This window comes from Muscardinus avellanarius, assembly GCF_963383645.1.
Source record: "Muscardinus avellanarius genome assembly, chromosome: 3".
NCBI lineage: Eukaryota > Metazoa > Chordata > Mammalia > Rodentia > Gliridae > Muscardinus > Muscardinus avellanarius.
The window spans coordinates 146341976-146359187 of record NC_137788.1 but is presented as its reverse complement, the minus strand read 5'-3'; the positions used below and the strand labels follow the sequence as shown (position 1 = coordinate 146359187).

The window sequence follows — 17212 nt, the reverse complement described above, 5'->3', positions numbered from 1 at the left end:
AAAAAAAAAAAAAAAAACAAGACCATAGATAGAATAATAGAATAAGAATCCAGAAAGTTGTTTTATAAATCATGAAAACAAATGGCAAGGGACATTTGTGTCAGCATAGTCCTGAAGAAAAAGAGCACCCAATTTTTGTTGTAATTTATTGCTTTTCAAAAAACAAACTACTCTGCAAACATAAATATTTATTCTGAGCTAATTTATAATAGTTAAAAGCATCTATTGAAATATAGTTCAAGCTGGGCTTGGTGGTACATGCCTATACTAGGGAGGCACATTGCAGTAGTAGGGAGGCTGAGACAGGAGGACCATAGGTTCGTGGCCAGCCTTAGCAACTTAGTAAGGCCTTGTTCCAAATAAAAAATTAAAACAGGGCTGCAAGTGCAATTCAGAGGTAGAATGCTCCTGGGTTCAATCCCAAGTACCACATACAAACAAAAAAGAAATATAACTCATACTACTACTATAACTCACCATTTAAAGTTAAACTTTTTTTTGTGTGTGTGATACTGGGGATTGACCCCAAGGGTATTCTACCTCCAAGCTACACTCTCAGCCCTATTTTCTATTCTTTATTTTGAAACAGGGTCTCACTAAGTTGCAGAGGGCCTCACCAAATAGCTGAGGCTGGCTTTGAACCCTGATCTGTCTCAGCTTCCCAAGTACTGGGATTATAAGTATGCACCACCAGTCCCAGCATGAATTTTAAGTTAAATTAACCTACAGGTTGATCTATTATATATAAACCTCTGTTCAGCTGACTGCCAAATATTTCCAAATATGATCTTATAGGACATAATGTCTTAACTCCAAAACTTCATAGACTTTATTTCTTCTTTTCCTTCTTTTCCTTTTCTTTTCTTTTTTTTTTTTTTTTTTTTTTTTGTGTGTGTGTGTGGTACTGGGGGTGGAACCCAGGGGCTTTTCTACCTCCAGGCTATATTCCCAGACCTATTTTTATACTTTATTTGGAACAGGGTCACAATAAGTTGCTGAGAGCCTCACTAGGTAGCTGAGGCTGGCTTCGAACCTGTGCGATCCTCCTGTCTCAGCCTCCCAAGTACGTGGGATTACCACCATGCCCAACTAGACTTTATTTTCTAACCACAACAAAACTAGAATTTAATAACTAATGGTTAGCCAGGCATAGTGGTGCACACTTGTAATCCCCATGCTTGGGAGGCTGAGACAGGAGGATCGCACAGGTTCGAAGCCAGCCTCAGCTACCTAGTGAGGCTCTCAGCAACTTAGACCCTGTTTCTAAATAAAATATAAAATAGGTCTGGGAGTATAGCCCGGAGGTAGAAAGCCTCTGGGTTCCACCCCCAGTACCACAAAAAAAAAAAAAATCTAATGGTTAAAAATGTCAACCACCACACATGGGAAGATATTTTGAATAATTTAACCTGTAGAATAAAGGCTATGATATATTTAAATGTATACATTTTAAATGATTTTATTTCCTAAAAAAGAGAATAAGAGCAAATGATAATACAAAATGTCAGTTTGAAATAAACAAGCATGAGGTTCTACCCTCTTTAACTGACAGATATAACAGAGAAGTATACAGATTTGAATTGGAAATGATAGAAGTACCACACATATTAATTTGAACATTTTAGAGCAGAAAAAAAGTGTTAGTAGAAAAAAATTATAGAAAAATACCATGGAACTAAGTTTTAGTTTTAGTTTTTGTTTTTGGTTTTTTTCCCTGTGTGGTACTAGGGATTGAACCCAGGGATATTCTACCTCTGAGCTACACTCCCAGCACCGTTTTTGTATGTTTGTTTTTTGAATCAGGGTCTCACTAGGTTGACAAGAGTCTCACTATTTCTGAGGCTGTCCTTGAACTTGTGATCCTCCTTTGTCAGTCTCCCAAGTACTAGGATTACAGGTGTGTGCTACCATGCCTGGCTTATGGAATTAAAATTAAAATTTCAAAATCTGGCTCCTGACCCAGATAGACAGGTGACTTAACTCGCCCTTTAAGGAAATTTTCCATGTTACATGCACCTTTTCAGAGCCTTGAAAAAGACTGAAAATGTCCAGGTCATTTCCTCAAACTCACAAAACCCTGACATCAGCCTGACAAAGGTAGCACCAAAACTGAGGAGGAAAGTAGACCAGTCTCAGTCAATGTGTTCGGAATAGTTCTCTCTTGTTTAGTAATACTAGTGTATGTTGGTCAAGTAAATCTTTCCACTAAGGGCCTTCTCTTGTGATGGGTCTGGAGAAAGACTTGAGCTGACTCCGATCTGTGGAGACACCCCTCTTTGGTTAAGTCCTGGATTTATGTGAGACTGAGGACCAGGTAACGTTCCCCAGTGAACACAGACAGATCAGTTTTTTTGGAGTGGAGACAGGAGTTGCATATGCTTACACTGTGCTTTTCTCAGCATCTGAGACAGTCTAACTTAAAGCAATCGGGCAGGGAGAAAACTCTGCAGAGGGCTTCCTGCCGTACCATAGTTTGTAAAAGATCTCTCTTTTCAGGAAACTCTAGACCCAATTGATGAGGCCGCTGCCCTCATTGCAGCCACCATTCACGACCTGGATCACCCTGGGAAGACCAACTCCTTCTTGTGCAATGCAGGGAGTGAGCTGGCCATTCTGTACAATGACATTGCTGTGCTGGAGAGCCACCATGCTGCGCTGGCCTTCCAGCTGACCAGGGAAGATGACAAGTGTAACATCTTCAGAAACATGGAGAGGTGAGGATGGCTGCTGGAAAGCGGGTCACCTTTTCGTCTCTTTTTTTTAGTTCTGGGGATTAAACCCAAGGCCTTGTACATATACTGTATTACTAAGCCATACCTGCAGGGTATGCCTGTCTGTCTGTCTTCCTTTCTTTTTTACTGTAGTACTGGGAATTGAACCTTTGATCCCAGGAGCATTCTGTCTCTGAGATACACTCCTATCCCTTTTTTTTTTTTTTTTTTTTTTTTTGGTTTTTGAAACAGGGTCTAAGTTGCCAAGGCTGTCATGGAACCTGTGATCCTCCTGTCTTAACCAAGTACCAGGATTACAGGCAAGTGCCACTATGCCATTTTTTTTTAAACAGCATTATTGTGATATAATTCACATACTCTTAGTCCACCCACTATAGACTATACACTGACTTAGGGTAGTCAGAGATTTGTACCACCATTACCACAGTTATTTTAGAACACTTTTCTTATATTCCACGAAAACCTCAAACCCCATGAGCAGTCCCTGTCCATTTCCCTTGCCACCTCTCCTAGCATTGAGCAACCACTGGTCCACCTTCAACCCATGTCTGTCTCCGTAGATTGCCCAGTTCTGGACATCCTACACAAGCGAGTTCTTATGCAGTAAATGACATTTTGAGACTTTCCTCACTTAGCATATTTTCAAGGTTCAATCATTTTGTGTCTTGACATTTCAAGACAAAGTAGAAGGCTGTCATCTGCAGCATTCCCCTGCCTGGCACTTTATCTCTCATGGTCTCTTCACAAGTTACTTTTTTTCTTATGCCCACGTTTTCATCAGTTTTAATATCTTTCCTGATTATTTACATAGCATCTGGTGGGATTCTTTCTGTATAGGGTGAAACGCTTCTCAGTTTAGTGGACACCCCAATGTGCACAGCACATACACCAGGCTATCAGTTGGCACCTGTATAAAACTTCAAAAAGATCCTGAAAACAGCTGTCAATACAGAAACCTCCACTCCCCATCACAGCAACATGAAAATTTTGCAGTATCCCAAAGGTACAATTCCATCCCTAGATATGTTGCCGATTACTATTTGGGGAAGCAAGCTTCCTTTCTCAGTTAGACTGTCTCATTATTCAATCTCAGATTTCTTCATAATTATCACATTTTTATTAAGTTATATCTTAGTTGCAGGGCACTGGGTCTTCAGATCCTTTGCTCATCACTGTGCTCTGCCTCCCCCTTCAGTGCCTGCTACATTGTAGGGACTTCCTGCACACCAACTGAAGAAAGAAAAGTGCACAAGGATAGGCTGATTTCACAAAACTGTGCCTTGTCCTAGGATTTCAGAGATTTAACTTTGTTCATATTTACTTGTACATATGTCATTTAGCTCTAGAAAAATATGAGTCTGCTAACATTGGTTGTCTTCCAGGGCAAGGAACTACATCAGTGACTACAGAAAAGGGCTTAATAGAGACCTTTTTGGTACTGGGGGTGGAAATCAGGGACCTTCTACCTCTGAGCTACACTCCTAGACCTATTTTATTTTATTTTATTTTATTTATTTTTGTGTGTGTGTGTATGTGGTACTAGGGGTGGAACCCAAGGGGCTTTTCTACCTCCAGACTATACTCCCAGACCTATTTTATACTTTATTTGGAAACAGGGTCTCCCTAAGTTGCTGAGAGCCTCACTAAGTAGCTGAGGCTGGCTTCGAACCTGTGTGATCCTCCTGTCTCGGCCTCCCAAGCGTGGGAATTACAAGCGTGCGCCACCACGCCCGGCTTAGACCTATTTTATATTTTATTTGGAAACAAGATCTCACTAAGTTGCTGAGAACTTCACTAAGTAGTGAAGGCTGGCTTTGAACCTGTGCAATCCTCCTGTCTCAGCCTCCCAAGTACTGGGATTACAGGTGTGTGCCACCATGCCCAGCTGTAATAGAGACTTATTAAATACTCTTTTGTAACTTTCAAATTATATAGATTACCTCTTCAAAAATAAGAATCAGCTGGACATGGTAGCATTATGCCTGTAATTCCAGTACTTGGGAGACTGAGACAAGACAGGAGGATCACAGGTTCAAGGACAACCTCAGCAAGTAGTTAAGACTCATCAACCTAGCAAGACTGTGTTTAAAAATAAAAATTAACAAATGGGGCTAGGGGTGTATCTCATAGCTCAGAGGTAGAATTTCCTTGGATTTAATCCCTAGCACCACACACACAATTTTTTTTTTTTTTTTTTTTTTTTGTGTGTGTGTGTGTGTGGTACTGGGGTTCCTGGAAACCCTTCTACCTCCAGGCTATGCTCCCAGACCTTTTTTTTTTTTTAATATATTTTTATTTGGAAACAGGGTCTCTTAAGCCAGCGAGGCTGGCTTCTAACCTGCGTGATCCTCCTGTCTCCACCTCCCAAGCGCGGGGATTAGAAGCGTGCGCCACCATGCCCAGCTCCATATTGTGTGTGTGTGTGTGTGTGTGTGTGTGTGTGTGTGTGTGTGTGTGTGTCTGGGGATGGAACCCAGGGGCATTCGATCGTGTGTGTGTGTGTGCGCGCGCGTGTGTGGCTCTGGGGATGGAACCCAGGGGCATTTGATCTACGAGCTATACCCCTGCCGTATATTTTATTCTTTATTTTGAAACCGGGTCTCACTGAGTTGCAGAGGGCCTCACTAAGTAGCTGAAATTGTCCGCGAACCGCGATCCTCCAGGTCTCAGCCTCCCGAATGCTGGGACTACAAGCGTGCGCCACCACGCCTGGCTTCAAAAAATTTTAAAAAAGAATTCAGTAAGGTGTGGTGATGCATGCTTAGAATCTAAGCCACTTTAGGGTAGGGCTGAGTTAGAAAGATTGCAAGTTTGAAGCCAACCTGGGCAGCTTTTAGTGAGAGACCCTACCTCAAAAAGGGCTGTAGATAGCCAGGTGTGATGGCACACAACTATAATCCCAGTAGTTGGGAGGCTGAGACAGGAGAATCACAGGTTCACAGACAGCCCCAGCAACTTGTGAGGCTCTCAGCAACTTAGCAAGATCCTATTTCAAAATAAATAATTTTTAAAAATCAGGCTGAGAGTGGAGCTCAGAAGTAGGATGCCCCTGTGTTCAATCCCAGTACCACAACCAAAAAAACGGGGTGGGGTGGGGGTATTGCTCACTGTTGGAATACTTCCAGCTTGTAAAAGCCTTGGATTCAACCCCTAGTACCACACATGCACACAGAATTAAGAATATTAAAACAGGGGCTGGGAGAAGTGGTATCAAGTATATAATTTTTTCTCAACTATCAGGAGATCTGTCCTCAAAGTTCTCTGGGTACTAAAATTGTTGGATCTCAAGGTATCTTCATGCCAGGTACATTTTTTTTTGGTGGTACTGTGGATGGAACCCAGGGGCATTCTCCAAGCTATACCCTAGTCCTACTTTTTTTATTCTTTATTTTGAAACAGGGTCTCACTGAGTTACAAAGAGCCTCACTAAGTAGCTGAGGCTATCTGTGAACCGTGATATCCTCCTGTCTCAGCCTCCCAATGTTGGGATTACTAGCGTGCGCCACCACGCCTGGCTTTCAGGTACATTCTTTTTTTTTTTTTTTTTTTTTGTGGTACTGGGGATGAAACCCAGGAGCATCTACCTCCAAGCTACACCTCCGGTCCTATTTTTTTGTCTTTATATTTTTTGAAACAGGGTCTCATTGAGTTGTGAGGGGCCTCGCTAAGTAGCTGAGGCTGTCCACGAACCACAAACCACAATCCTCCAGTGTTGCCTCCTGAATGCTGGGATTACAAGTGTGTGCTACCACGCCTGGCTTCAGGTACTGTGTGTGTGTGTGTGTGTGTGTGGTACTTGGGTTTCTGGAAACCCTTCAACCTCTGGGCTACACTCCCAGAGCTTTTTTTTTTTTTTTTTAATATGTTTTAATTTGGAAACAGGGTCTCTTAAGCCAGCGAGGCTGGCTTTGAACCTGCGCGATCCTCCTGTCTCCGCCTCCCAAGCACGGGGATTACAAGCGTGCGCCACCACGCATGCCCCACCACGCCCGGCAGGTACATTCTTAATGAGGATAGAAATCTGTAGTTATAAAGCGAACAGTCTGAGATGGGTGTGGCAGCACACACTTGTAATCCCAAAACTTGGGAGGGTGACACAAAAGGATCACAGGTTTGAGCACAACTGTAACAACTTAGTGAGTCCCTCTGCAACTTAGTAAAATAATTTTAAAATTATTTCAAAAAGTAATAAAATAGTGATGGGAGTGTAGCTCATAAGTAGAATGCCTCTGGGCTCCATTTCATTACTATACCAAAAATAAAAAAAGAAAGAGCCCATGCACAGGTTTTATTCACCTCTTATCCTATTTTATTCTAAGAATTATACGCACCATATTTCACTGTGACAAGATAAACATTGTGCCTATAAAGCCTTGATTGTAACTTCTGTTCAGATGCCCTTTGCTAATATTCTAGGCACTGACCCATTTGTACATTCTTTTTTCTTTGTGTGTGTGGGGTAGGGGGGACTGGGAATTTAACACAGAGCATTCTACCTCTGAGCTACACCCCTAGCCCTATTTTATGTTTTGAAACAGGGTCTCACTAAATTGCAGAGGGCTTCACTAAGTAGTTGCTGAGGCTGGATGTGAACCTGGATCCTCCTGGTTCGGCCTAAGTACTGGAATCACAGGCATGTGCCACCACTCCTGGCTTGCATTTAAAATGTGACTTCCAGTGGCATTCAATTTGTAGCCACAGTGGGCACATGCCTTGGATAACACGCTGTTTCCAAGAGTACCTATCTGGTCTGGATCAGTAACCTGTAGCAGCCTCTCATTTGTCATCTGAAACAGGAATAACTACCGGGCACTGCGCCAGGGTATTATCGACATGGTTCTAGCCACAGAAATGACAAAGCATTTTGAACATGTCAACAAATTTGTCAACACCGTCAACAAGCCCTTGGCAGAACTAGAAGAAAATGAGGTAAGGGAAACTTACCAGAGAGGACTTGAGTTAGTCTCTCACGCCTGTGTCATGCAGAACATAGGTTGTTGTTGGTGGGGGGGTTCCAGTTCCTTGAATTTGTTTTTATTGGTTTAAAAATTGCTAAAAGAGTGCCAGGCGTGGTGGCACACGCTTGTAATCCCCATGCTTGGGAGGCAGAGACAGGAGGATCGCGCAGGTTCGAAGCCAGCTACGCTGGCATAAGAGACCCTGTTTCTGCTTCCAGGAACCCCAGTAACACACACACACACACACACACACACACACACACACACACACACACACAATTGCTAAAAGAGCTGGGCGTGGGTGTGCATGCTTGTAATCCCAGTACTTAGGAGGCTGATAAAGGAGGAGTGCAGGTTCATGGCCAGCCTCATCAATATAGTGAAGCCCTCCAAAACTTAGACCCTGTTTCAAAATAAGAAAATGGGACTGGGGCATAGCTCAGATATAGAATGTCGTTGGTTTCCATCCCTAGTACCACACAGAAAAAAATACTAAAAGTATAAGAACTTGGCAGAAAAAAATAGGACATCTAAATAGATATGAAATATCCATTTGGATAAGTGGAGCGCTCCTGTGCCTCCCCCCACCCCAGTACTGGGGCTGGAACCCAGGGGCATTCTACATCCGAGCTACACACTCAGGCCTATTTTTTATTCTTTATTTTGAAACAGGGTCTGAGTTACAGAGGGCCTCACTATGTAGTAGCTGAGGCTGTCCTCGAACCGCAGTCCTTCTGTCTCAGCCTCCCAAATTCTGGGATTACAAGTGTGTGCCACCATGCCTGGATCCTTTGCGCCTTTTTACAGATGTTCCTGCTGTTCTTCTGATCATTTGATGGTCAGTTGAGGCTATCTCCCCTTGGGGCAGGTTCCATGGTAGTACCAGCAGTCCTCACAGGAGGGCGGAGCTGAGAAGGACCCCGTACTTGGGTCACAAGGGTGACATTATTGCCCTTCATTTCTGGATTTGAGACACGGGATCCGCAACTACCTGGCACGGGTTTCAGTAAACCTCAGCCAGGCCATAGAAGCAAGCAGCTATGAGCTCCTGTTCTAGCTTTTCAGTACTATCACCTCATGTGTAGAATGCGGATAATAAAAGCTGGGTGTGGTAGTGTTTATAATCCCATTACTTGTGAGGCTGAGATGGGAGGATGGCAGGTTTGAGGACAACCTCAGTAAGTCATAAGACTCATCAACCTAAAAAGACCCTGTTTCAAAATGAGAATAAAAAATAGGGCAAGGGATAGAATGCCTCCCCTGGGCTCCCCCACTAAAAAATAAAATGAAGATAATGAGCCTGGAAACGTGGGACGGATGGGAATCTGCTATACTAGATCTGTGGTGACAGTAACAGCTGAGCCTGTTCTCAAAACCCTCTTTCTCTGAAGCCCCAGCTCTTTCACCCACTCACATCCACTGAACAACTTGGTAGCACTCAGTTTTCATCGTCCCTCCCTCCTGTCTCTGTCTTGAGACATTGGCCACATGCAGGGTAGCTTACCTCTCAAGCCAGGATCCCCGTTGCTTGATCTCTAAGCCCCTCCCTGCCCTCTCTGTGTGTCACCACGCCAGACTCTGGCTCCTACTGTCAGTCCCGCTGGCCCGCTGCCCCAGTAGGACAGCACAGGCCTGGTTTCCTTTATCTAGGTGAGTCTCAGCTCCACTGACAGCCCTGCTCTTGGCCTTGTGGTTGGTACCTGAGGTCACCACTGAAAGACTGGAACTCAGTATCCAGTGAAATCCTCAGGTACACAATAACAGGAAAGGCTAGATTCCAGGCTGACCTTTGCAGAACTGCAGGTGCTAACAGATCTGAAGACGGCGCAGCCTGCGCACAGGAGCCTCCTTGACTGTAGACCTGTCCCACTGACGTGGGATGGTCAAGCCTCCTTAGACTAGCGCTGTTACATAGAATCTCACACATGCTCATGCCTGGTCCTCGTCACTGCTCTTAACCCCGGTACTCTCTTCCAACCTGGATTATCTATCTCCACAGGGCCATCGCTGGCCTGAGACTGCAGGCCTGTAGAGCTGCTCCAGAGAGGCAGCATGTGGTGGACAGGCTGGGGCTAAAGGACTTGGCTTCTCACCTGGGAGGTTCTGGGCAGTCACTTCACCTCTGAGTCCCAGTGCCCTCTTATGAAATGTAATGATACTTTCTGCATTTTGCATATGATCTTGTGCGTGGAGATAAAAAGAGAATGACAGGTCCTGTGACCTTCATGTTAGGGCATTCGGGGACAGTGAAGGCTAATTCCCAGGACATACCTGTAGAAATGTTTTTAAGTTTATGCTTTTTTAGTAAATATAATAAGAATGGTAAAGTCTTTTGAGTTCTTGGCAAGGGAGAAAAAGAAACAGTGGAACAGAAAGCAATGACAACTGTGAGAAAGTCAGGGAAAAGGAAGAGAGATGGACACTGACTCAGCGTTACCTTCTCCTCAAGGTCCCGCTAGCATTCCTCCAAGCCTTGCCTCCCCTTTGTAAACCGAGAGGCCACACCCAAGGCTCACAGGACCCTCCACCCTCTGTCTTGTGAGACCCTTAGAGTTGTAGATCCCAGCCAGAAATTTGGGGGGCTTACAGTGGGACCACACCAGTAAGAGGGCTAGGTATGGAGGACCCATTTTTTATTGCTTTGAATTCTACTTGTGTTTCAGGAAACTAATAAAGACCAGGAAGCCATAAACACTATGCTTAGGACTCCAGAGAACCGGACTCTCATCAAACGAATGCTGATCAAATGTGCTGACGTGTCCAACCCCTGCCGGGTCCTGGAGCACTGCATCGAGTGGGCTGCACGCATCTCAGAAGAATATTTTTCTCAGGTAAGATACTGTCTCTTAAGTTCCTGACACACATGCACAGATAGAACCAAGAAATAAATTCTGTCCTTGAAGAAATTTCTTGTATCACTCATTTGCTAATAATGAATATTGTCTTTCCTTATTGAGAACATTTCTGATACTCTCCTAAGCTATACTCCCAGCCTTTTTTTTTTTTAATGATCTTACTGAGGCTTCCCTTAAACCTAGAATCCTCCTGTCTCAGCCTCCCAAGTACTGGGAACTGGGTGTACACCTGGCTTATTTTGTCTTCATTTGTGTGTAGGGGGTGGGGGTGCTGGCAGTAGAACCCAGGGGCCTCCTACCTCTGGGCTACACTCCCAGACCTATTTTATTTGGAAACAGGGTCTCACTAAGTTGCTGAGAGCCTCACTATGAAGTTGAAGCTGGCTTCAAACCTGCACAATCTTTCTGTCTCAGCCTCCCAAGTACTGGGATTACAAGTGTGCTGGTCTGTCTTCATTCTTACAGGATATAAAAACACTTTAAAGGAAATCATCTGTCTTTCATGTTCTCTTGGGACAGGAAAAAAGAATTAAAATATATTGTCTAAAATCTCTCCAGATTTGGTAGAGGACATATGCAAAATGCCCATGAAGGGCTAACCCATGTAAGGCAAGCTAAAGATAATCTTTAAGTTTTAGCCAAAGAAAAATGACACATGCCTTACAAGAAAAATGATTGTCATGTTTTCTGACTGTCAGAAAATATTCAAGAATCAAAGCAAAATAAAAGCAATCTCAGATAAGAAAAAACTAATAGAATTCATTGTCAGTAAGCCTACACTTATACAAGAAATGCTAAAGGCAGTTCTTAGTCAAACAGGTAATGATTGCACATGCCAAGGTTGTTTAAGAAGGTTTGAAAAGCACCCAAACTGGCAAATATATGGGTAACTGCAAAAGATATTTTTGTTCTCTGAATTTCTCTAAAGTCATGGAACTAGCCAGCTATGGTGGCACAGGTTTGTAATCTCAGTACTTGGGAGGCAGAGGCAGGAGGATCGTGAGTTCGTGGCCAGCCCCAGCTATTCAGTGAGGCTGTCCGTGGCTTAGTGAGACCTTGTTTCAAAATAAAGAATAAAATAGGGCTGTGAATGTAGCTCAGAGATAGAATGCTCCTAGATCCAACCCCAGTACTATAATAAATAAATAAATAGGACTCTTGTAAGCAAAAGTTCTAGTATTGCATCGTGTGTTATATATGTGTAGCTATAAGATGTGTGACAGCTATAACACGAAGAATGAGGGCAGATAAACGGATTTCTAAGGGTTCAAGACTTTCATACTTTACATGAAATGTTAAGCTTTTAACGCAGTAGAGTTAAATGTGAAGGATACAGATTGCAGCCCTTAAGCAATCACTGCAGAGTAAAAGCTAATGGAGCCGGGGGGCGTGGTGGTGCACGCTTTTAATCCCAGCATTCTGGACGCTGAGACAGGAGGATCACAGTTAACAGACAGCCTCAGCTACTTAGGCGCTTTGCAATTCAGTGAGACCCTGTTTCAAAACAAAGAATAAAAAAATAGGGCTGGATAGCCGGGCGTGGTGGCGCACGCTTGTAATCCCCGCGCTTGGGAGGCTGAGACAGGAGGATCGCAGTTCACAGACAGCCTCAGTAATTTAGGCCCTTCGCAACTCAGTGAGACCCTGTTTCAAAATAAAGAATAGAAAATAGAGCTGGGGATATAGCTCAGAGATAGAATGCCCCTGGGCTCCAGCCCCAGAATCACAAAAAAAAAAGAAAGAAAGAAAAGAAAAAGAAAGAAAGAAAGAAAGAAAAAGAGTGGTAGAGCTCAGAGATAGAGAACCCCTGGGCTCGCCGGGCGTGGTGGTGCACGCTTGTAATCCCCGCGCTTGGGAGGCAGAGACAGGAGGATCGCGCAGGTTCAAAGCCAGCCGCGCGCGCTGGCTTAGGAGACCCTGTTTCCAAATAAAAAAATGTAAAAATAGGTCTGGGAGTGTAGCCCGGAGGTAGAAGGGCTTCCAGGAACCCCAGTACCACCAAAAAAAAAAAAAAAAGAGAACCCCTGGGCTCAATTCCCAGTAACTCATACAAAAAGATAACAAAATAAATCTATGGAACAGAATAGAAACAGCACACAGAAATTTTTTTTGAGCAAGTCATGTTGGATGTAAGAGGATATGATATCTATGCGAAAAATAAAAAACTAACCACAGTTCTTCCTATCTCATACCATAGAGATGTGAGCAAATTAGCTAAAACCATCAGAACTACATCACAACAAAAGAAAAACTTCCCACTAGATATTTCCCAAAAGATACTATGCATGGCCAGTAAACACACGAAAAAATGCTTTACATCATTAGTCATCAGGAAAACAAATCCATAGGAAGAGCCACACGCCACAGAGCGGCTGACTAGAGCCGACGGCGCGCTTGGCGAGAAGGTGAGGGAGCCGGACTTTACACGTTCGTGATGGGTGTGAACTGCTACCGCCGCAGCAGGAAGCAGAGGGCATTTTTTCTTTGTAAAATTTACCATTTTATCTTTTTGCGGTACTGGGGATTGAACCTGAAGCATTTTACCTCCAAATTATACCCCCAGCCCTAGTTTTTATTCTTTATCTTGAAACAGGTTCTCATTAAGTTGCAGAGGGGTTCACTAAGTAGTTGAGGCTGGCCACGAACCTGCGATCCTCCTGTCTCAGCCTCCCAAGTACTGGGATCACGTACTGGGATCACAGGCATAACCCATTTTAGATCATGTGTATTTCTTTATTATTTTTTATCTATATTTATGTGGTACCAGGGATTGCAACTCAGAGGCATTATACCTCTGAGCTACATACACCCTCAGCCCTATTTTATTTTTCATTTTGAAACAAGGTCTCACTAAGTTGCTAAAGCCCTCATTAAGCTGCTGAGGCTGACCTCGAGCCTGTGATCCTCCTGTCTCAGCCTCCCAGCACCACCATGCCGAGCTATGGGGAGGGTTTTGATGGCCAATTCAACCTCCTTACAGCCTCCAGGTCTCTTCAGAGCCCTTTCAAGTAAGGTACTTCAGTTCTAGAGGCGTCTCTGTGAAGGCAGCTGTGTCTCGCGTGCCTTTGTACCCGTTGTGGGTGGAGGGCAGCAGGGAGCAGCTGACCACAGCGACTGTTTGGACTCAGCCAGGAGAGCCAGCTGTTGGAAGTGCCGCCCTTGGTACCCAGTGGGGTGGCAGATCTTGTTCGGTTGCGTGGTGCTGCTCAGAGCCAGATGTTGGTCTGAACCTGTGGGACGCTTCTGTTTTGCAGACTGACGAGGAGAAGCAGCAGGGCCTGCCTGTGGTGATGCCGGTTTTTGACAGAAACACCTGCAGCATCCCCAAGTCCCAGATCTCCTTTATCGACTACTTCATCACAGACATGTTTGATGCTTGGGATGGTAACACCTTACAACATCTTCTTTTAAATAATAGGGGGCGGGCATGGCGGTGCATGCTTATAATCCCAGTACTTGGGAGGCTGAGACAGGAGGATCATAGGTTCAAAGACAGCCTTACCAAGTAGTGAGCCCTTCAGTAACTTAGCAAGACCCCGTTTGAAAATAAAAATAAAACAGGGCTGGAGGTGTAGGTCAGAGATGGAACGCCCCTGGGCTCAATCCCCAGTACCACACACAAAAGAGTTTCACATTAAGTAGCAAGTAGTGTGTTTCTGAATCGAAGAGCTGGGTGTTGTTGGTACCACCAGGTTTAGGTGCCATTGTGCCTGTCGTGAGGGAGTTGAGTTTGGGGTCATGGGAGCTGGGATTCAATCAACACCAGTAATGTTGATTCCAAAACCCAGTGCTGTGCGAGCCCCTTGCCATCTGCTGTGCCAGGCAGAGCGCAGGTGGTCCTGCTGAGCGCGTTTCACTCTCCACTGGCCTCACGGGAGCAAGACCCCGGCGGGAGCGCATGGCGGGAGGGCCCCCTGCCTCTCGGGCCCCCTGGAGCCCAGGGCTGAGCACAGGACTTAGCGTTGCCGTGTCTGCCTGGCATCGTACAAGTGCTGACTCCTTCCTGGCCCTCTTCCTTGAAGTGCTGTCCTTGGAAGTCAGGCGTGGGGTCGCACACTTGTAATTCCAGTACTTGGGAGGCTGAGACAGGAGAGCAGGTTTCAGCCTCAGCTACTTAGTGAGACCCTGTTTCAAAATTTAAAATAGGGTTGGGAGAGTAGCTTGGTGGTAGAATGCCCCTGGGTTCCATCCCCAGTACTGAGGAAGAGGGGAAAAGCCGTCCTTAGGAAACCTAAACCCGAGGCTGTGGTTCAGTAGTACAGCAACTTCCAGCATGTTTGAGGCCCCGGGTTCCGTCCCTGGACCAGCACAGCAAAAAAAAAAAAAAAAAAAAAAAAAGCAGATCCAAACTCCTGAGGAAGGTCGCAAGCACACTGACTTCCTGCCTCTTCTCCAGGCTTTGTTGACTTGCCTGACTTGATGCACAATCTTGACAACAACTTTAAGTACTGGAAAAGCCTGGACGAAATGAAGCTGCGGAGCCTCCGGCCCCCTCCCGAATAGACCAGAAAGCCAGGCCCTGAGCTGAGGAATCTCCGAGGCCTCCCAGTGTCGGGCGGAACCATGGCCTCGCCTGCAAAACCTGTGAGCGCCATGGGCACAGCAGCCCTGACCACCAGCCGGGCTCCTAGAAGGCACCTGGGGAGCCGGGAGGGAGGGCCGCAGCCACTGGCACCGCCACACGCCTTCAGATCCCGCGCACCCAGAAGCCGCTCCGGCAGCAGCGTCTCCAGCAGCCCCTGCGGGGCACAGCAGGTGACTTGCTCACTGGGCCACACTACTGAAAGTGACTTCTTTTTGACTGAGTAGCAAATGAGACATAAAAAGAAATTTTGAAGTTGATCATTAATACCAATTAAAATGTTTATTTATTTTGTTAGAAGTTCAATATTTTCTATGACTTTAAAAATACACCAGAGCCAACTTCAGATGCCATGACCAAATTTACATGATTTCTATTCATTAAACTTTACTTGGTGTATAGACTTATTTTCATAATGCAAATTTAAAACAGAAAGTGATACTCTTCTGGAAGTATTTGTGTTTTTAAATCCCTTTCTGTGGATGCTAATTGGAAACAGCAGTTCCCTGGTGGCTCATTCTGGAGCGACAGCAGGCAGCTGGGCTCCAGAGCGCGCAGGGCTGTGCGCGGCCCGTGGTAAATCACACTCCTCTTGCTGTACCACAAGAATGAGGACTCAACACTCTGTCCTTAAGTTTTACAGTTGACTTTCTAAACATTTGCCTTATTTTATACTGTTTCTATAAGAGATTCCCTACAAAAGCAAAAGGCAAACGCGGAATACTTCATGAGCACACATTTTGTAAGTTTTCATCTGCTGTGGGATCTTTGATTCCAGAAATTTATAAAAGTTGTGTATCTTCACATTTGAGTAAGCATAATACCACCAAAAATGACACTTGATGACATGTTGAAGTATTAGTTGTTTCATTTTAAACTTGTATGTTTTTTCCAGATAAAAATGAAATTAAAGTATTTGTTTCTATGAAACCATTTGTCATCATTTTTTGAGTTCTATTTATTTTATAATATTTAATCTTGCTAGGCGTGGTGGTGCATGCTTGTAATCCCAGTACTTGGGAGGCTGAGACAAGAGTATTGTAGGTTCTTGGCCAAACTCAGCTACTTAGTGAGGCCCTCCACAACTTAAACCCTGTCTCAAAACAAAGAGGGCTGAGGATGTAGCTTGGAGGTAGATGCCTGTGGGTTCCATCCCCAGTACCACAGAAAAATATATATATAATCTTTTTAAAGTATTTTTCTAAATAAATACTTTTTTTTCCAGAACAGATTAGTAAATGACTTTTGTGTGTGTTTGTGGTATTTGGGATGGAATCCATGGGCATTCTACCTCCGAGCTATACCCCCAGCCCTATTTTATTCTTTTTGAAACAGTCTTACTAAATTGTGGAGGGTCTAAATTGCTGGTCCTGGCTACAAACCTGCAGTCCTCCCATCTTAGCCTCCCAAGGGATTACACGGTCTACCACCAGGCCTAGTTCTTCCTCCCTCCCCTGCCTCCGCGGTACTGGGGGTGAAACCCAAGGGCATTCTACCTGTGAGGTACAGCCCCAGCCTTATTTTATTCTATTTTGAAATGACTTTTCTAAGTTCATATGTGGCCAGGCAAGTATGTTAAAAAAATCCTGGAACCAGTTCACCACCTGTTGCCCATTCCGAGGCCTCGGTTACACTGAAGAGCTGCCGGGGACACTCAGGGCCCCCAGGCAGGCCCTGGGGCCTCTGTCTAGGGAAGCACAGGCTGCTTTTCCTGGGTGAAGACATGCAACGTAGTGACTCTTGTCTCCAAATAAGAAATAAAATTGCTCTGGGAGTGCAGCTCAGTTAGAATACCTCAGGGTTCAATTCCCAGTAACACACCAAAACATGTGACCTGCGTGCACGTGGCTGGAGCTGAAAGCTCTCTCTCCTCCCCTAGCCGCCAGGGAACAGAAGGCAGAGGGCCAGACAGCAGCGCACGAGGCTGCTGCTGAGTCCACGATCGAAGAGATTTCAAGATGAGTGTTCCTGACGTGTTTGAAAAGATGAAAGTAGCAACAAAAACTAGAGTAAACCCAAATAGCTCTAAAGCAGTGAGTTTGAAAAAGAACCAAATAGCCCAGAAATGAAGAACATAGTAAAAAA

General features: G+C 44.7%; 1 protein-coding gene across 2 annotated transcripts in view; it reads left to right on the top strand.

Annotated features, from left to right (window-relative positions):
* Nucleotides 1-15048, top strand: part of PDE8A (phosphodiesterase 8A) — a gene marked incomplete at both ends in the record, with an annotated part of 70449 nt that extends 55401 nt beyond the window's left edge. For both annotated transcript variants that reach the window (XM_080692202.1, XM_080692201.1), the window contains 5 exons: nucleotides 2497-2714; nucleotides 7529-7661; nucleotides 10354-10521; nucleotides 13800-13929; nucleotides 14942-15048. In XM_080692202.1, the coding sequence (XP_080548328.1) occupies nucleotides 2497-2714; nucleotides 7529-7661; nucleotides 10354-10521; nucleotides 13800-13929; nucleotides 14942-15048 (756 nt within the window). The remainder of the gene's footprint in view (nucleotides 1-2496; nucleotides 2715-7528; nucleotides 7662-10353; nucleotides 10522-13799; nucleotides 13930-14941) is intronic.
* Between the last annotated feature and the right edge of the window lie 2164 nt (nucleotides 15049-17212).